The 21,266-nt window shown below is 35.8% G+C and overlaps 1 protein-coding gene across 1 annotated transcript in view; it reads right to left on the reverse strand.

Moving 5' to 3' along the window:
* TRDN (triadin) overlaps positions 1 to 21,266 on the reverse strand; it is a 270,244-nt gene that overhangs the window by 118,146 nt on the left and 130,832 nt on the right. The window contains exons 11-12 of the mRNA XM_088521987.1: positions 20,222 to 20,416; positions 16,069 to 16,128 (exon numbers count right to left, since the gene is read on the reverse strand). Coding sequence (XP_088378113.1) covers positions 16,069 to 16,128; positions 20,222 to 20,416 — 255 coding nt within the window. The remainder of the gene's footprint in view (positions 1 to 16,068; positions 16,129 to 20,221; positions 20,417 to 21,266) is intronic.

Here is a 21,266-nt window from a genome sequence, read left to right on the forward strand (position 1 = left end):
AGCATGGTTTGTTCTGTGTCCTGTGAAATAAAATTAGTTAGTTACATGTGATATGATGCAGTCATATGCACCGACATACATTCCCCACACCACATGCAATCATGCTCTTAGGTCTCACCTCCAGCTCCACACCAGAAAATCAAAGCCATGTCTCATGCTTGGTGATGGAAGAGAAAGGCACCTTGGAAAATGCAGCATCATACTTACCCCTCCCATTTTACACAGGTATGTATACTCACACAGGATGCATGCGAAAAACATTGTCTTGAAGAGAAAGTGGGTTTTGAGCTCCATGGTCTTAAAGTTATTGCATCTCATCAGCAGATGTATGATCACAGGCAAACAATTTGCAAGCGCATAGTTTAGTTCTTCAAGTAATTTGCATAAAAATCACACATGGAGCTGCCCAAACTTGACTTATAAGCCTGAGTCACTGACAAAATGTTGACACGTTGACAAAATTAAGGCATTCAAGGTACTATGCGACAAATGGTAAAAATGTCAGGTTTTACACATTTTTCCTCTCTTGGCAATAACCACAGCTGGATATTTCATCACAGAATGATTTTAGCTGTATGTGATTGAAATGAATGGTAGACAAACTTTAGGATTCCAGCTGCCTTGCCATGAATTTTCCAAACACTTTGTACCCTAAAAAATCATCTTTAAATTGCAAACCAAGCTATTGAGGTGCCAAATACCATTTGTTTCTAGCAGGAACAGCTATATAACCATAACTTCTCTCAGTATACAGGGACTTCACTAATTGCCTTCCTAGTTCCGAAAGAAAACAAAAGTACTTTGAAAATTGGTGAAGAATGGGTAAATAAACGTTTTTTTTCTTCTAGTTTTGATTAAAATTCTGGACAACAGCTTTTCAATTTCTTTTTTCTTTCTTGTTTATCTTATTTTTATTTTATTTTATTTTATTTTATTTTATTTTATTTTATTTTATTTTATTTTATTTTATTTTATTTTATTTTATTTTATTTTTATCTGCACTAGATTGCGTATCCCTACATGGAAAAAGTGACAAATTTTACAATTTGGACTAATCACTTTCTGTGAAGGATGATAAAGGGCAGTGTCTGTTGTGGGCAGCAAAGATGTAGCATCTCTAGGTCAAAGCATAGAATGGCCCCATTTTCTTTCTGTTCCTTGCTGTAATAGCGGTTTTCTAATGATTGCACTTGTGTTAGTCATTGCTATACCATTTATTGCTAATGACTTGTCAAGTTCTATTTGATAGTGTTACAAGTTTTAAGCAAATCATTTATTTCATGCAAATTGACCACATGATCCAATATGAGAGTGTTTTAAGCACCAAAAGCTTAGGCTTCACAGATCAAAAACTTTCCCTAAGGCCAGAATGTTTGTTCTGAGCAGGTTTCCATCCACCCTGATAAAAAGCTTCTTTAATGTTTCCATGTGTTATTAAATGTCTCTCTATTCACTTTGATGGGAATGCAAAGGATAGTAGTCGAATAAATATTTTATCCATTCTTTTGATAAAATATGTTAAAGGGGATATCCTAAGTCAAATTTCCTTTCTATCCCTTTTTTTTTTCCTGTAAGTTATAAAGCACAAGTGGTTTTTGCAGCACAGAGAACTCATAAATAGAAATGAGGAATTGGCCTCAGCAGATCAGACCATTAGGATTAATGGAGTCCACTATCTTGACTCCAGCAGTGGCCAGTCGGACATATATCCATGATGTAAATGAGATGAAGGCAGGATATTTTTAATGATCAGAGTAGATGATCAGATTCCTCCATGAATCATGAATAGTCATTATCCAGATTACTATTATTATTTTTTTCACATAAAGTTATCTCGCTGGTTTAAAAATGCAGTCACAGCAGAGCATTGGAATTTAAAGCCTGCATATTTACTTGCTTCTCATTTCAAACAAAGTCATTATTTTTATGCTGTGAGATAAGCTAAAATGGTTGATCTGACTTGATTTTTTTTTATTAGAATTTGATTTCTCCAGAAGACATAGAGTTGGAATTGGATACACATTTCTATGCCTAATCTGTCCATGCAGTTGTGCTGTGTATTTATTTATTTCATTTTTTGGGTGTTTTTTTTTTTTTTTTTTGGTATGCAAATACCTCCTTCATGTACAACATGGTAAGCAACTACTTGACAAATTACAGCTGATAGACACTGAGTTAGAGTGAAATGTACTGACTTTCTTAAAGCTCACTATGAGAAAAAATGCCATGTCAAGATATGACTAGCTTTCTCCACTGCCTGAAAGGAAGAAATGTGATCCAAAGATGAGTAGAGGCTTTAAGAAACTACATGCTAATGTAAATATTTCATCAAAACTAAGCTACAGTCGTCAAGTTCCATGAAATTTCTATCACCAGTGTTCACAACAGCACTTGAGATACGTTGAAGAAATGCCTTCTAACTAGGTTTATGAACACATAAGGTGAATATTTTAGAATTTATGTTGCGTGATAAGAAGTACAAGATAAACTGTTGATAACCTTAATCTTCTAAATCTAAGAATGATCTTTCTACACTTGTCAAAAATGCCTTTTCAAAGCATTGAAGATAAATTCATTTGTTATGATAACAGCAAAGCATGTGAGTTTTCTTTCCTGCCTGATCTGTCCATTTGTTTTTTTTTTTTTTTTTTTCTGCAGCAATCGTAACTGGAAAAGTCTCTAGATTTACCTGTGTATTTCAAAAGATACTGGAATTAAAGAAAATATACATATATAAAATTATATATCAGCTAAAGGTATTGTAGATGGCAGCATATTCAAATTGTATATGTGGAGGAAATGCTATCACCACAGAAAATGATAAATCAAGACACCTTTCCTATGACTGTACATTTCCTTGTGTCTCCCTCACAGCCATATAAATGGTTATTGGAAGAGTGAGAATCCTTCAGGATGACAGCACCAACACTTTGCACAATGCCTCTCAAAGACAAATTTTTTCAGATAAATCCGGATTTTCCCAGATGCGGCATTTTTTCCCTCATCACAGTAGAAATAATCAAAATAAAGTGAGCACACTCTTTGTAGAGTCATTTGTTATCAAAACTAAATTTGAATCAAATATTTCATGAAGCTTGGAAAAAGACATGGAGCAGAAGAATGAGGTAAGACTGCCAAATATGCTTTTAGAGGACTGAAATCTCAATGGGATCATGCTGTTCTGGCTGGGTTTCCAGTTTTGACATGTAAGTTTCTTGAAGTTTAAGATGAGCCTCCCTTCTTATTGCTAGCTGTCACTCTTCAGATGTAAGAATGTCACTACTCTGAAGAAGGGTTTCTGTATTTTTTTTTTCTGATGAAAAGCTATAAGGAAATTGTTTTGCTTAAGAAAGAATAGCTGAAGGCCAAAAGATGAAATTTTGTAATTATGTTGAATAACACATGCACTCATCTGGGGGGAAGGAGAGAGTTAAAAGGCAGGTGCCCCAAACAGATTATATTTCTGAATACCAAACAGTTCTCAACATATGATGTGTTGGTGTAGACTAGTAAATTAAATGGTGCCAGGGAATTATCCCAGTCTCTAGAATTCAGACATATATATTCTGTAACTTTTTTTTGAATGATCTCTGACAGTTTCGAGCAAACATCACTGTCTCAAACAATTCTTTGGCTCAGTTCAAGAGTTAGCACAGGCCAGGGACCCTTCTCACTAGGCAGCCATTCTCATTAGGGTGCAGCTAAACCATTTTGAGTTTGAAGAGGTGCAATGGATGTGGATCATTCCATGGCAGGAGGCATGAGGCGCAGAGAATAGTTATGGCTCAGTTTGACTTACTAATCTACATGTCACCCACAAGTCTTAAAAGTGATACCAAAATGAGGTCAAAGAAAAAAGTAGTTTAAACAGGAACATAATAACCTGGTCAATTTTGACAATGGCACATGGAATTAATGGATAATAAAATAAGACTTTTAAAGATGTCTATTCTGGTAGCTAACATGTATTTTCAAATACACTCAGAATCTGGATCTTTATTGAAGTGGATAATTGCCCAATATGCAGTGAAACTCTAATGTATGAGGTCAATATTACCTAAGAAAAAAACATTGTTATACTACATTCAGCAATTAGCAGCAGCCATACAATCTTTTACATTTTCATATTCTGTTACACTGGCTATCGACCAGGTGCTATTATGATGCATAAATAAAAAAGAGGGGGAGACAATACCATTAATGTCAAATTTGTCTATATGTTCCACTTGGCTTTAAAAAGCATTAAAAGTAGTACAGATAGCATTGGAGTCATTTGCAGAGTCTAACTTATGTATAAAGCATTGAGACACCCCTCCCTAAAAAGACACAACAAAAACAAGCTTATTATAAATTACCTAACAGCCTTTGGAGACTATCCATCTATTATGCTAAAAGCAAGGGCTAGCAGGTTAACAGCAAAGGTGTAGGAACAATAGTTGTAGACTGATAATTTAAATTCTATTTAGAACAGAATAGGAGATAAAGATCACATTTCTCAAGAAACCAAGTAGAAAGCAGCAGCAATTTGACTGCCTTCTATTTTTAATATGCAGAGATTTGAGTTCATCCTTTGCTTTCAGCTATATTTTCCTACATATATATTTACACATATACACCTATATAATATATATCTCTATGTGCATGCATGAGCACATGTGTACATATGTACAAAGATATATACATATATTTTTATTTGATCATTTTTTGAACAGAAAATTCTGATGAACAGAAAAATTTTATTTCCAGACCCACTTCTCAAGGCATTAAGTTACATAGCCTTCCCTGACCTTAAAATAAATTTGAGACAAAACATCAAGCTTCTAGCATTCTAGGATTGCACTTAATTACATCTCAACTAATTACGGGAAGTAGGACTTTGTGCTGTACTTGAGCACATTGCAAAATAAAATCCACACAGCCTGATCAGTTAATGAGTTTATTAATACCAGGCTGTGTGTGTTTGCTTATGTATGGTTCCATAGTAATGTGATATTCAGCCCCCTTCTCTATATTCAGCCCTCACCTCCTCCTATTATCACCTACATTTAACAGGTAAAGACAATCCTACATGTTATGTTTAGAGATATTTGCAGCTAGATCTCAAAGAGCTAAAAACTATGGACAGTGAAAATGATGGGTTATTGTGTGAAAATGATAGATTATTATAGCTATTGCTGTATACTGCAGAGAATTGTAAAAACAGTGTAAAAACTACAGTGTAAAAACTAGAAAAACAAAAAAGACAGATTCACCCTTCCCTTCTTTCCCCAAATAACCTTTAATGAATTAGAGTCATATACACTGATCCTTTGCATAATTAACATGAATGTCAGGTGTTGCTATAGATGTATACTTTTCACAATACAAAACATAGCCAGACTATCCACAGAAAACAAAAAAAAAAAAATAGAGAAAATAGCAAATAGCACAATTAAATATTTGCTGTCAACAACTAAACATAATGGAGGGGACTGATTAGCTGTTATGATGAAAGGCAATAGACACTGACTATGCCATAGGATGATTGCTTGGTAATTTATGTATTTGTATTTGTATTTGAGTTTATCTTTATCAGTTGTCATTAGTTCAACCACATCTCAGAAACATTCAGCGCTAAAGTCAGAAAAGCTATCTAGCGATTACTTCAAGAATGTTAAAACTTTATCTTGGCTTCAAGGCATACGCCAATTCTTACTCAACAATGACAGCCTGGTATAATCAAACGACATATATGATAATCTCTCATCACATTTAAAGATGACATATTGAAGAATATATTGAATACTGAAATTACTTTAAGTTCAACAAAATCAAAATAGCTGTGATCACAAGCCAAGAATTTATGTTTTCAGAATTGCTTGTTGGGAAGACTTTTACCTCTCTAAGTGAATATTTTTGCCCGAGTGAGAAAAATAAGAAAGAAACGATAATGTTACCTGTCTTGGTAACATTTTAAGGTAATGTTACCTTAAAAATTACCTAAGAGAGTGTGTCTATAAACAGTTTCCTGAAGTCAGAGTTCAGTCATGTAGGTTGAAGTTAGAGGGAAAAGAACTCAAAAATTTTATTAGATCAAATACTAGAAATAGGGCCCAAATGCTCAGCGGTGTTGGCTACTAATTCCTGTGCCAACTCCCACTGAATCAATGACAGCTAAGTATTAAGTAGGCATTAAGTATCTAATACCAATGAAGGCTGGGTTCTGTGTTATTAATAAACTCAGGGAGCTTTGTCATCTAAAAGGGTCATGCCTTTAATATTTTGGGGAGTCAGGAGGATGTCATACTGACATTTTTTTTTTTGAATTTCAAGGCTAGAAGTTATATCTAGTCTTATACATACAGTACTAGGCTTGACGCAACACTTCTTAGCACCTGTTGCTTCTACAGCATTATGATATACATGGCCTGAACTGTTTCAGTCTGAAAAAAATCCCCAAACAATACTATTTTGTAGGGTAAAGATACTGAGAAATACAGGAACAGACAAACAGTAATACTGGACAGAAAAGTTTTTTCCCCTTACATCTCCTCCTTTCCCTCTTTCTCATTCCTCAAATACTACTTACTATTCTTCACCTTTTCATGCCATTCAGAGTGGCTCTGCTGCTTTCTCAGTAGGGCCAACAGGTGCTCAGGATAATTCCACTTGAAATTACACACCAAACCTTGGTATTTTAAGTCTTCACTTGAAGATAGAATTTGCTTGAACATTTTTAACATGCTTTTTGTGTGTAAGTAGCCTGTCTCACCTAGACATTTAAAAGTTACGTTTTAGACAACTAAATCTAGATAAATTACCATAGGGATCCATTTATAATTAATGGAGAGAAAGGGGTGCTTTCAAAGGGTCATTCATCTTTCCTATCTTAGGCATCCATTTTAGGATGAGAAATGTCCTCTGGAGGCATCCATTTCATACCTTTTGCTATAAAGACAGCTAAAGGTTACAGATATGCAATTAACTTCTGGGCACCTAAAGTGAGGTGCAATGAATTGCAAACATCTCATTTTGGAACTCTACATAAAGATGATGCCACCAAAAATATTCCAGTAAATAAACATCAAGAGACATGCATAATTTTTCACAATGTAATTGCTGCCTAGTAGTACAGTGTGCACATCCCCTCTAGTAATTATATGAATTAAGATTACATGGACAGAAAGTATTCAGCTGTCATTGAACAATTAAAAAAAGTTAAAGGCATCCTTTACATTTAATGCTATGTGTAGGTATTGAAGGCCTTTTGAACTGTATGTTCTCTTCATTATATAAAGGAGCGTCCTTTTTTTGTCCTTTTGAAGGACAAAAGTGAAACAAGAGGAAGAAAACTGATGAATCAGAGGGAAAAATAGCATTTTGTGATGAAGGAAGACATCTTGATTCATTCTAGGTATATGCCAATAAGTAGCATCTCCTGTTTGGCAGGGCAGATACTTCACTAAGAGAATGGAATTAAAAAGGATCTACTGTCCTGTCCTCTGAATCGCATGTTCTTACAATAGAAGAGGTGAAGAATTACTGCAAAGCTGGAAATGTTTCCAAACAGAAACAGGACATATCTTTTCAAAGTGTTTGCAGATTCTATCTTGCTCTTCTTATCTCTGTGGGGTCATGGCCAGGTACCATTTATTGGTTAAGACTGAACCTCATTCTTTGCCATCAGACACTACAGAGATGAGTTATTTAGATGAAGAAGGTAACTTCTCTGAGTCCCGTAATTGTGCTATTTATTCTTCCTTGTTAATAAAAAGTTCTGAATAGACACAAAGGAAAACTGGAGAGACTTCAGGGTACAGTTTTCCTTCTTTATGCTTCTTCAGCCTATTCAATTTAAAAAGAAAAAAAAAAAAAGAAGAAGAAGAAGATGTTTAAGGCACCTTAACATCTGGGCATTGATCCCAGATATTTTCCTTGTTAAGGAAACTTGTTTATTCAAGTTGAGAGACTCACCATGTGGAGATAATTCCCCAAAGAAGTTTCAGTAATATATTGTAAAGTTAAAAGATTCATTAGCTGACTTTAAATTTTAGAAATATATATGCAAGAGTTGTATTATCTGGCTTTTACAACTAACTGAAGGAGAGGATTGAGGGTTGTTATTTGTAATCCAAGGCAGATGATTGCTTGCAACACCTTAGGGGGCCTAGTTCCCTGAAATGGTTAGGACTTAATGCGTGTCCCACTTGGTTGGCCTAAGCAGTTCCTTGATGACATTTATGGATAGTCAGGCACTGTGTAAAGAATTTAAGCACCTGGTTAGGGGCTACAGAGACCATTAGGTTAACAAGTGCTTAAATAAGGATTCTGTAGAGCCAGTGTTAGAACACTGAAATCCTTCCATGGTCTGGTTTGTTTTCCAGCATTATATGCTAGAATTCAAGTATGTCAGAATGAAGAAGTACATACACATAGATTCATGCAGATAATCCTAAACTCTTTCTGACTATGCTACTTGCTGAGCAGATGTTGCTGAGCAGATGTCGCAACCTGTGAAAAAATTAGTCAAGCCTTTTAGCTAGTAAAGTGGTCCAGGAACACTTAAAACATCTGAAAGAGGACTGAAGGAGACAAATATTTAAATGGTCCACATGACATCTTTCTAAGTGCTGGAAATGCCTGAAACCTTTTGTATGAATTAATCATCCTTATTGGCATAGTAACTTGGCATGAACCCTACCAGCTGCAGACTGGCAGAGCTGTACGCAGCTGACTTCAGGGACAGTCTATTTTACCAGTATATAATACAACGTCAATATTATTGGCAACTATGTCTGGCCCCCATAAATAACTAAATCTGCTTGTGTTCCAAATGAGGTACAGTCAGCAAAGTCAGTAGTATACATAATCATTGTTTTGGGTTCTTTTGCAGTTGCATATAACCCCTAATAAATCTAAGTTTGAAAATGGGACTCTCTCTCTTGGGAACTGTATTATTTTTCCATGCTGGAATTCATCTGAGTTCTAAGAAGCATATGCTCTTGTAAGTTGATGTTTGTAACTTATGTTTTTTTAGGTTTCTCTTCTGTTTTCTTGACAACTTTTCCTCAAAAATGTGGATAAGAATGCTTTTTTTTTTCTTAAATTGTAATTAGTCTACAGGTATTTTTCATATTAAATTCTCTTCTAAATATGATCCCAAATCCTGATGAGTGCTTTGATTTTTTAACCTTCTTGAAAGACCATCAGCATTTGTATATAGCTATTCTAACTGGAAAAAATGTCAAAGACTCATTAAATGTAATGATTACATTACAAGGTAATTGTAATTATTATGTATGTATTTTTTTAATATTAAACTTGATTTGCTTCCTATTACCTCAAATTTTTGGCTTCCTGATACCTCAAATTTAACCTTCTATCATTGTTTTCATGACTAAAATGGCTGTCATGTAGCGATGTTTCACAGTTCCACTAACTTTCTTAGTCTTCACTTGTGAGCCTTTTTAAATGACCCTTCTTTTTGAAATTTGATTACTGGAACTATATGAAATTGTTATAATATGAAATAATAACAATAAATATGTCATAATGTTTCTCCTACTCTGGTCTGCATTGCCTGCCTAGAGTAGAATGGTTTATTTCCATTGAAAGTAAGGATTGTTCCTGATTTTCATATGTATGTTAAAAAAAAAAAAAAAGGCCCTCCGATTTGGAGCAAACTCTTTATACTGGCTTGTTGTGAACTATTAAAGAAACAGTTCCTCTCTACAGAAGCAGCATGCCAAGCATTCCCTGGGCAGCAGCATCTGAGACAGTGAAAGTCATTTTAAAATTTTTTGGCGAAGTTACAATAAAGTGCCACAAGAGTGTTGACAGATGCAGCTTAGTGTGACAGCATCTGGCTCCAATTCACGGCGGGATGATATAAACAGGGAATAATGGATTGCTGTTTCGCCTCTGTGGGATGGTGTCATGATTGTGTGCTGATAATGTCCCCATTAAGAGATCAATGTCATCTCAGAGTTTGCCCAAACAGACACAGCTTTTGGGATGAGAGAGACGAGTCATAGGAAAGAACCTAATTAAAATGACATCACTGGATGTTTTCTCATACATTTTTGCATAGCTGAATAGAAACTTAAAGAAGCAATATTTAGACTGCAAATGACAGCTGAAACTATTGCAAGAATTGCTCATTAATAAATTAGTTACAAATTATTCAGTGATTAAAACTTAATTTTCAGTTTCTTAGACACGTAGTTAAATATTACCCTATTCTTTGTTTTCAGACTATACTAAAAGTACTCTGAGCTCCCCCAGCATATTAATAAAGGAATAAAAGCTCCAGTCTTTGAATCTTCTCCATTTATGTCATCAGTGGAAGCAAAGGTGTCAACAAGTATTTCATGATATGAAAAATGTTTTCATAATCTGATACACAATTAGCTGGTTGGCTCTGAGGATGAATCCAGATGAGTCTCTGGGTTACAGAGGTTGGGGTTGCATTATTGCTCCCAGAGGGAAAAGACAGATTAGTTCTTAAGTACCTTTTCCTGTTTAAAAATTAGAATGGGAAAAGTTTTAAAGTTCTCATACTCTCCCTTTAATATCTTGCTACAACAGCTGATTTGCTTGTTTTTTATTCCAGGGAAGAGGGATATTGAGTAAGCAGCATCAAAAAGCACCTCTTCAGCGGAAAAAAAAAATATCTCTCTGGAGTTTTCTGTCTACCCTGAAAGCCTGTAAATTTGTCCACATTTTTCATGCTGAATTTCAGCGAACAAATGCAAATAGCATGTTGTTTTTTATTTATTATGCCTGACTTTTCTATTGCATCACATCAAATATATCCCCAGAGAAACTAAACTGGTGTCAAAGTTGTCTGCACATAAATCTGGTGTAACTAGATGGAAAATTAGGTCCTGTCATTGATATGCCTACAACATGGTCTAGTTTTTAATCAGGTAGGAGTGATACTTAAAAATAGTTCAAGAGCTTAAAGAATTTTGCTATTGGAACAGCAAAGATTAAGCACGGAACTCCAGTGCTACAGCCCACCCAGGACATCCTTACTTTCAAAATGAGGCCCTTAATGTACTCAGATTTTATACAGCAATACACTTCCATGATCTTTAAATAGTGATGTGTTTTGCTACCAGTATCTCCAAGTGTCTTTTTAGATGTTAAATGGCAGGTAAAATATTAACAGTATCTTGGAATTCATAGGCCACACTTGTGTGACAGAAATAATTCCTATACTTTCACGGAGTAATTCTTGAAAAATGGAAAATTAAGAGACAATTCCTGTAAGAAAATTATAGAAATTGAGAGCATTCTGTCTGCCATCTTCTCCTGGGACTAGGAAGACTGTAGTCCCAATGCACTCTCCATATTTTTCGTGAATTTGTTATTTTTCTTAAAACTGCTTTTTCATGAGCATATAGTCACAGGGTAAATCTTCAAAGATTCTTTTAATCAGAAGGTAGGATGACAGCTTTGTGGACTGTATAGGAGATATTCCTTCAGTGTAAAGCGCCAGAAGTCTTGATGAGTTTCTCCAGGACAAATATTTTTCTCAACAGTATAAGTTTAGCAAGGTTGTCTACATCACTTTGGCATTTAGCCTCGGGCATGGAAACACACAGTAAACATATGAAGAAAAGGTATGGCCATAATCCATTGCAATCCAGCCATTTATTTATCCAATCCATTCAGTTATTTAGCAGCTCAAACTCCACAGGGGAACTGGATGCCTCACTGCAAAGATTTTGAATATGTCAAGTTGACACTAATGTCAAATTTGTGCTCCCTGGTTTATAGCTCCAGTTAGTTAGGTAACTGTAAAGACCACCTGTTAGTGAGTTGAGGGTACTGTGAAATAAAAGTTGTGTAATGAAAATAAGAATATAGAAAAAGTATGCACTCAAAATATATTTGCAAGTGACTCAAATAAAAACAAAACTAGATGATAAATATACAGTAGGACTGTAGGAATCAAGGGTGCCACACTGGGACCAAACACATTGACCTTATTTCAGCAGTATTCAACATGCACAAACATATGCTGAGGTAGCAGTGCAAAAGGAGACACACAAGGATTCACTTTTTTAAGAAGCTGCAAAAAAAAGTCCTTAATTGGAGAAACTCCTTGATTCTCCAGGATAGCAGAGGAAATGTCATTTCTACTTTTCTTCGCAAAGCAACCTGGCAAAAATTGCTGAGGGAGCAGGAGAGCATGGTGGTAAAACAAGACTATGGCATCAAGGGAGGAAAGTAGAGCATTAACATTCAGTTAACTCAGAAAAGCCTATGGTACATGCTTAAAGGAGTAACCACCTAGTGTCTATGAAATCCCTTCTACAAGAGTAAGGATTTCAAATGTCTAAGGCAAAAAATATTATAAAAATCAAACTAACCTTTTCCTCCTGCATATATAAAATAAAATTATGAATAAGAACATAATTAAGGAATATCAAATAGTGATTAACGACATGCAGTAGACTATTATCATGATTTCACACAAAAGAAAGTTAGTGGCCTTCCGTTTCAGAAAGACTAGCTGGGACTTCAAAAGTATCTGTCCTAGTGTCCCGGTAAACACAGGGGCTAGTTAGAACGAATATACCTCAACATCTTTTGAAAATTAAATCTTCTTCTTTCAGTGTTATAGTTTGAGAAATGAAACCTGAAAAAGTACTTAGGCAAAATCGTTTATTCCTTCTTTGTTTACAGTCAGCCAAAAGAAGTATTTTCTTACCAGACAAATATGTTGATATTGAGACTGTACTTCCTGTATGTGTGGCTGGTAAGATCAGAAAGTCTATCTTTTGGAAAAAGAAGTAACTCGGCATTCTCTCTAGTAAATAGTCACTTGTTACATGCATGTTAGAGGGAAAAGTCAAAGATTTTCTCAAGCTGCATGCTTCATCAAGTAAAATCAGACACTAATTTTTACACAATATACTGCCAAGCTCAATAAGCTTATCTCTAAAAGCTCCTCAGGAGAACCCAAGGTAGGTCACTGCTGCAGTCATGTCATTCATAAAAGGGACTTCTGGTTCACTGAAACTTGCTTGAGGTTATGGCTAGACCTCCACTGATATCTACTGTAAAAGGTTATGAACCCTTCATGCTTTTCTTTTTTTCATACAAAGTAATATAGAAGCTCAGAAGTTAATTGATATTGATATAATTATTCAGAATGGCAGGAGGATCAGCATGAAACTGGTCACTGTCAGGGATTAATGCTGGGCATAGAAACAAGGAAACCAGCTAATGCTTCGTGAAGCAGCTTAGCAAAAATTCTCTCTTCTGGGAATTTTTTAAAGCTAAGTCTCCAGTAACCTGAAAAAACTTTGGTTAGATGAACAGTATTTCAACCTCTTTTGCTAAAATCAAAACGAAAGTATTATTTGGCCTCTTGTCAGCGGGTCAAGTGACTGCAGAGACAAAAAATTGATGTTTTGAGCAAATATTGAATGCACGGAATACAAGAACCTGATTTTCATTCATATATATTTGGTCACTATAAAATGTTAAATGGTCTACTTGCTAGAGGGTCTTGCAAAATTTATATAAATCTAAAGTCATCCAATCTTGCCAGTAATGAATATGTATTTTTCATTAACATGGATACTCCAAAACTAATATCAAATAATAAATGCTGAATGCTTTACAACAATGCTGAATGTTATTGTTATTACTGATATTATGAATCTATGTATTCGGTCTAAGGAATTTAATTTGTGGGACACTGCTCACATTAACCTCAAGATACTTGGTGTAAACATTAAACATATCCTGCTAATAGCTATCACATCTGTGTGATAGAATTTTCTGTGAGGGAAAAAAAAAGCTTTTTTTTCTCTTCTTTTACGAATGATAGTGTTGGGATTCACAGAAAGTATTACAGTGTCAGGATGACTGTAATTAAATTTCCTTAGCTCAACTGCACGCAGATCTCTTTGTTAGGACAACATAGCTTACCATAAAATACATAATCTGATGAAGGGATAAAATATAGAAGATTGCAAAGCTAACTGGATATTAAAATTAGAAGATTTAGCGAGCTGGTGTTTTCTTCACATTTATCTATTCAAGAAAATGAATAAAATTAACACTGTTCACAAAGGCAGATGCAAAATGAGCATGTTGTCTGTGATGGACAGTAACAAGCACTAACCAAGCAATATCTGGTAGTCTTTTCCTCAATATTTTGTGAAGAGCACAGAGTTGAGCACAGCTGGCCTTTGCATTACTACTCAGAGACATGGCCTGCATGTTGAGTATTGCCTTTCACAAGTTGTGAATTGATTAAAGCTTGTTTTGCACACAACATTTTATTTTACCTCTCACCAGTATATTTCAGGTTCCAGCATAAAAGCCATTTACAAAATTTAACTTAAATGTAAAAAAATTATTTAGGAGGTCAAAAGTTGTTTTGCAGGTGATTTACTGCTAGACTTTTGTAGACCTCAGGTTAGGCAGATGGCCCCTTTCATTTCACCTGGTAATCAGATGATTTAAGATGCTTCAGAACTTACTTCAATTTTCTGGGACTTTGAGCTATAATATCAGTTGTTCACCCAAGCCTGCTGAAGCACTTAACATTCATTTAGTTACGTTTACCCATGATTTCTCGACATGAATCAGTCATAGCACACTGAAATAAGGCAAATATGAGGCAAAAGCTAGCAGCCCTTTCTCTTCTCAAGTTCAACTTACTTTCTCTTTCCTCTTCAGCACTCTATCTCCACTCTCTTTCCCTATGCCCTCATGATTCTGCCCATATTCTAGTGCCCAGGAAGGTCAAAACCAAAGAGTTTCTCCAAAACTGTCTTCCCACAGCAAACCTACTCTGCCTTAGAAGTATGTCAAACAAGCTGCCTGAGAAGAGGACTCAGATGTGTCAAAACTGTTCACAACATTCAGAAGTGTGAGGGAGACCCTGAGGAGCTCTGTGCAACTATATGTTGTGATTTTTTTAAATGGAACAGCTCTGTGGAGTCTACAGAAAAAGAAAAAAAAAGGAAAAAAAATAGAAAAAAAGAAACTGGGTGAATCACAGCTGATAAAGGATTGTATTTTTAAAATGAAAGTGCAAGACCAATCCACCCATTTAGTGCTGCTTTCTTTAAATGTCCTGGAGCTGAAACATTTGTTCTCTTTGGATGAGAACTACTTAGAGAACTACTCTCTGATTTCATACATTGAGGACAGGAAGCATAAAACCCTCTCCCTTCAAATTCTGAAGATCATTAATCTTTCTTCTGCTCATACAGTTATCCAGTTCTTACTGAACCTAGGTAGTTAAAGAAAGGACCTAAACTACAAAGCAGAGATAGGAAAACACAACCAACTCAGACGAAAACCAGCACAAAAGTTTTTGAGGGGGGAAAAAAAAAGAGAGAGAGAGACTAAGCAAAGCTTAAAATGCATCTCCCTAAATATACTATACTTGACTTTTTCATGAATATCATTGCTGATCATTCCTAGGATTATGTCCTCTTTATAATATCTCTTCTGCTACTAGATGATTTGTACAACAATTTCAGAAGAATGTCAATTAATTGGGGTCAGGGTAGATTTAATTGACTTAATGTTATGAGTCAGCCATCATCAGTAGCTCTAGTTATTTATTTGGGTAGGAATGAAGTGTGTGTGAGTAGATGCGCATAGAGATGCAGAAAGAGAGAAGATAAAGCACAAAAATGATAGATCAGCTAAGGGATTTTATATATTAAGAGCAACAATTATGCTTCTATTCTTTAAGTATTCTACAATTAAGATTTTCTATTGGGTGGGGAAGGGGGAGGAAAAAGCTTTTATACCTTCTTCCTGCATCTCAGTCAAAAAAAGCTTGGAATACTTCAACAGTTTTTATAGCCTTTCATTGACTCTATTGCAACATAACCTTAATTTTAATTCATGCTTGTAGACAGAAAATTAAAAGCTTTAATAATACAGCCATTAGCTCTTATGCTTTATTAAAATTATTTGCACACCCTTTGTTGCATTTGTGAGATCTTTCAACAATACAAAACACACTTTTAATGCATAAAAGAGCAGAAACTCTCAGGAAAGCAGCAGAATATTAGAATAGAATTCAGCGATGTAGGAAAGTACCTGGATAAAAATCCCCTTGCGCAAACATGTCAATCACATAGCGACAGAATGCATATTGATCTAACAGAGCAAAAAGGAAAAAGGAATAATGAAGAAAACAAATTTAAAATTTTGTTTCTATTTAACACTAATGACAAAGCTTTGCAGCACAAATACACATTCTTGCACGCTGTTGCTGTATTTACCTAGAGGTTTGTTTTTTCTACCCTCAAAGTAATTCACATGTTCAGAAAATGACATTTTAATGTCCAGATGTTATTCAAGCTTCCTAGCTAAGGACTTTGGATCTACAGGAGTCTGACAGCTCCTAACTCCTGTGGATCTGCAGGGAGCAGAGTGTGGCCCAATCCAGCAACGAGCAGCCTTGGTTTTGGCACACATCCAGACTCCCAGCAAAGCTACTGTGCAAATTGCTACCTGGGCATAGATGCCAATGTTTTTTCACTTCCTTGAAGCTTAATTTTAAATCTTCTCAGTCAGCTGATAGAGAAATTTGGTTAACTTTTATATCACCATATTTCATTATTTTTTTTTTAACAGTATAATCAATACATACATTCACTGAATGGGAATAAAGAAAACTGTGTGTACTTACATGTCTGTAGCAACAAAACTTTCCAACAACTGTTATCATCTCACTACAGATAATATTCCAGAAATTAATCTTTACAAATATATATATAAAATATCTGTATATATATATAAAAATATGATATTCATAAATTAAAGCTTGTGAATCTAATTGTAACTCTGATTTTACAAAAGTTGAGTGGTGTTGAAGACCTCACACAAAATTTCTATCACTAAGAAGGGTGAAGAAAAATTACCAGTTGTAACCCAGTGCAACATAATTGTCATAGTATATGGACTCGTGACTAGACAAAAATGTGTCATGCCCATGAACTCCAAGGGACATTAGATTTGAAAGTTAATGTTGATAGCAAAATGAATGAACCTGCAGTCAAACGTACTCATCCAGCCATCTTAGGCTACTGCCCCATACTTCCTAAGCTACAAAAGTTATATCTTTCTCTCCACATAGCATCTACCTCCTATCACATACCAAGTCAGTAATGTTTTCTCTGCTAACTTCAAAATTATGCAGATTTTGTAACCATTGCATTTATACATTTATTGTTTTGCAAGTGCAAAATTATCTTCCCAAGTATATAACACTCATTGTATTATTTGTTTTGTTATATATTTTTCTAGAGCATCAGTATTAGCTGATACTGAAGCATTTATAGACATGCCACTCTGTTATGCTGAAGGCCATGAAAGGTCTTTGCTGGTGAACTGCGGCTATCAGGTGCCATGGTTTGTCATGGAGTTGCAGAAATCAAGAGTGGATTTACAAGTTTGGCAGACATCAATTGTTTCTACTTGCCCATAGGAGCCCACACTGAGGAGCCTGTTACTGAGGTGGCAAGGGTAAAGGATTTCTAGTCACTATTGTAAAACCTGGGTCAAACTTCAAGGGCCTAGGTCTTGTCTGTAAAGCCTATACAAGTCTTTACCCCTCTCCTGCCAAAACGAGTTGGCTTCATCCATGCCAACCTTTGGGAATAGTGCCAGAACGGTATTTGGGCACTGTACAGAAAACTGCCCAATGGCATGGGGCAAAACTATGGCAGACAGCATAAACCATATGGACAATCAAGGGATAGGGCATAAGCCTGCCTCCTGGCCCAGCGTGCCTTCTGCGTGACCCTCATCTTCTGAGGGTTCACAATATTTCACTGATAGTAAAATAAGCCATTCATTTTAAACATAAGAATACAAACCGCCCTTAAAATGAACTATTTCTTTATAGCAACGTAATTTGAATAAACTTAAAGAAGAAGCTGCATTCTTAATATCTCCTAGGAAAATATATACATGTGTGTGTTAATCTTCTCTCCACAGTATTTTTTAGTAACTCAACCCCTAAAAATTGGAATTTATATATATATATATTAAAAAGTAGAATGTTAAACTCTGGATAACAAAAATAGCATTTGAATTGTATATGAAATAAAAAGGTGCATAGTAACATCCCATTGAAAAGCCTAAGGAATTTTACACAGGTATGATTTTCCAAATGTCTCTTCATGGCTAAAAATTCATTTTATTTTAAATTCTCTGGTTAAAAAAATAAATAAATAAACTACATATACATTTTCACCTTATAAATGTATACCAGTACAGATATTCAACTGAATATTAATAAGTCATGTCAAAGTTTGGGATTAGATGCTTATTGATAAAACTAGTTGTAGATCTTTCTGTGTTACAGGTCCTCATTTGATTTATCCCAGAAGATGACCTATACTTTTTAATATTAACTTGCTTAAAGAATGATGAAAGAGTAGGGAAATCATAGCAGCCCTCCAAGTGATTGCTGTTATTTACTTTACACTTTTGCAGAAAAAAGGACTCCCTTGAGCAAGAAAAAAAAGTACCGCAGGATCCGGAAATTTTGGCTTATCAATATCAACTTGATAATTATCTTCACCTTGGTCCCAGTAGGTTGGAAATACAGAACATTTTTTTTTTCTTTGAGTGTCCAGTTGGGCAGTAGCAAATTAAAATGGCAAAAGTAATGACAGAACGCAGAAAGGCAGCTTTCACTAAGTGTGTGCAGCCACATCTCCAGTGGTAAAGGCAGCTGGAGAGGCTCCTTTCTTCCCCACTCCAGCTGTTCATGGTTGGGGTCACACTCTAACGCAGACTTGCAAAGCGGTCTGTTAATATTTGTCTTTAAGATGGATTATTTTGCTAATATTTGTCAGTCAAGAGAAAGTCTCTATTGATTTCTATAATCTTTCACCCCTATTCACTTCAAGCATTTTACTGTCGGGAAGTAAATTGCTTCATCTACAGACCCTTGCTTTTTGAGACCCTTTTCTGACACAACATGGGATGATCCCACTGTGCCTGGAACATAACCAGAACAAATAGAAACAGAGAGAGATTTGCACCTCTCAAGAGGAGCCCAAAAGTTGGCTGAACTTTCCTCTTGGTCAGAGCAATCAAAATGAAAGATTCTGCTTTGATTTTATGTCTCAAAGCCTCCAGTATTTCATGTGAAATCTAAAAGTAGCTAGAATATAAATAATTTTTTAAAAATACAGCTTGTTAGAAAGGGGACTATGCCTCAAAATCTCTCATTTCACATTTTTAGAAACTTAATTTAGTAACTCTTAAGGGGTCCACAGCTGATGGCTATGAAATTCTGACTGAACCTGCCTGGGCAGATTCAGACATCCGAACAGAGACGGCTGCTTTGATACTCAGGCGTAACGATTTATCTGCGGCTCTCAGCTGCAAGGATCAGATAGGTGGGCTACACAACACTGAGCAGCCGCTATTAATGTCAGAATAATCCTGTGCCTGCAGGGTGGCAATTCTTACAGAAAGACAGATTCTGCTGCCCTCACCCATATACAAAATTGTGCCTAACTCCATGGAATAGGCACAAGGTAATCAGGGAAATCAAAAATTCAGTGCAGTTAGAGAGTGGAATAACCTGGGATGATTCTGGCATACAGGAATGTGTAGTTAAATCTACATTTGGCATTGGTGTTGATTCCTTGTTTCAGCGCTTAATTTTTTTCTTTTATGGGGGAAAGGACATTTTTTTCTACTATTAGAAATCTGGAAGCTAATCTCATGAAATTGCACCAGACATTTTCCTTACATCATACAAAATGTGAGTCTGATGTAATCCAAATGACGCATTCTCTTTCATATGCTGCTAGTCTCATTATTGTTAAGCAGGAAGTATGCAGATGTAGAAACAAAACATATTTCCCCAAAGAACATTAGATTTGTACTTATTTGTAAAAATAGCATTACCATTAATACTCTATAAAATTCCACTGTGCAAATCCATTGATATTCTGTCTTATCTGAAGAGACATTGGTGCTTGGTAAAGGAGGATTCAAACTGAAAATGGATTTTTAGCCATGAAAAACAGAATATTCTAGGTTATTTAGATTAATCTTATTTTAATCTAGATAGATCTTAGCAATCTGAGATTCATCTGGACTTTACTTGTACTGCACTTTTCATGGGTGGACTTTTGTCCTTGTCAGCTTTAACTTCATTCTCTCTGCTTCTTTTCTACTACCTTTCTAAGATCTTCATCTGTTTCCTCCAGGTTTTGTTTACCTTTCTTTTCCGATTTAGTTACAGTCTGAAGAGCTTTCTCCTCCTTAACTTTTGGTTTGGCCTTTACTAGCCCAACTTCTGTTGTTTTAGTTTCTGCATGCTGGAGTTTCTCAGCCATCTTTGCTTCGCCTTTTCCATCCTTCACTTCCTTTTTAACTTTTACTTCCACTTTTGTGCTCTTCACTTTCTTTTCCTCTGCAAGTAATAAAGAAAAAACTTTCAATGCCATTTGTTCTCCCCTCCATTCCCTTCAAACACTCAATACTCTCTTTGTTATATCCTGTGCTATTGTTAATGAGTATTTTTTCACCATTAACACCTTGATCAGATCTGACAAAAACAGAAAATTAGGTACAAGCATATTCTGTCTTCAGACCTGTACCAAGGATTTGACTGATACAAAGAAATATGCTATCTTAAATAATAATAAATGTTTCTAATGACAATATACTAGCTTTTATAGTAGAAACAAAAGTGACAAATCTTGGCCGTTATAAAAGCAGATATAGAATCATAGAATCATAGAATCATAGAATCATAGAATGCTTAGGGTTGGAAGGGACCTCTAGAGATCATCTAGTCCAACCCCCCTGCATACGCAGGGACACCTAAAGCACGTGGCACAGGACTGCATCCAAGCGGGTTTTGAAGATCTCCAGAGAAGGAGACTCCACAACCTCTCTGGGCAGCCTGTTCCAGTGCTCTGTCACCCTCACTGTTAAGAAATTTTTCCTTAAGTTCCTATGGAATTTTTGATGTTTCAGTTTCCGGCCATTTCCTCTAGTCCTATCAGTGGCCACCACTGAAAAGAGACCATCCCCGTCCTCTGCACTCCCTCCCTTGAGGTATTTATATACACTGATTAGATCCCCTCTCAGCCTTCTCTTCTCCAGGCTGAACAGGCCCAGCTCCCTCAGCCTCTCCTCATAGGGCAGATGTTCCAGGCCCCTGATCATCCTTGTAGCCCTGCGCTGGACTCTCTCCAGCAGCTCCACATCCCTCTTGTACTGTGGAGCCCAGAACTGGACACAGTACTCCAGATGCG

The sequence above is a fragment of the Tinamus guttatus genome, unplaced genomic scaffold (assembly GCF_059628265.1).
Source record: "Tinamus guttatus ecotype Peru unplaced genomic scaffold, ASM5962826v1 Tinamus_guttatus_pri_ptg000141l, whole genome shotgun sequence".
Classification (NCBI taxonomy): Eukaryota; Metazoa; Chordata; class Aves; order Tinamiformes; family Tinamidae; genus Tinamus; species Tinamus guttatus.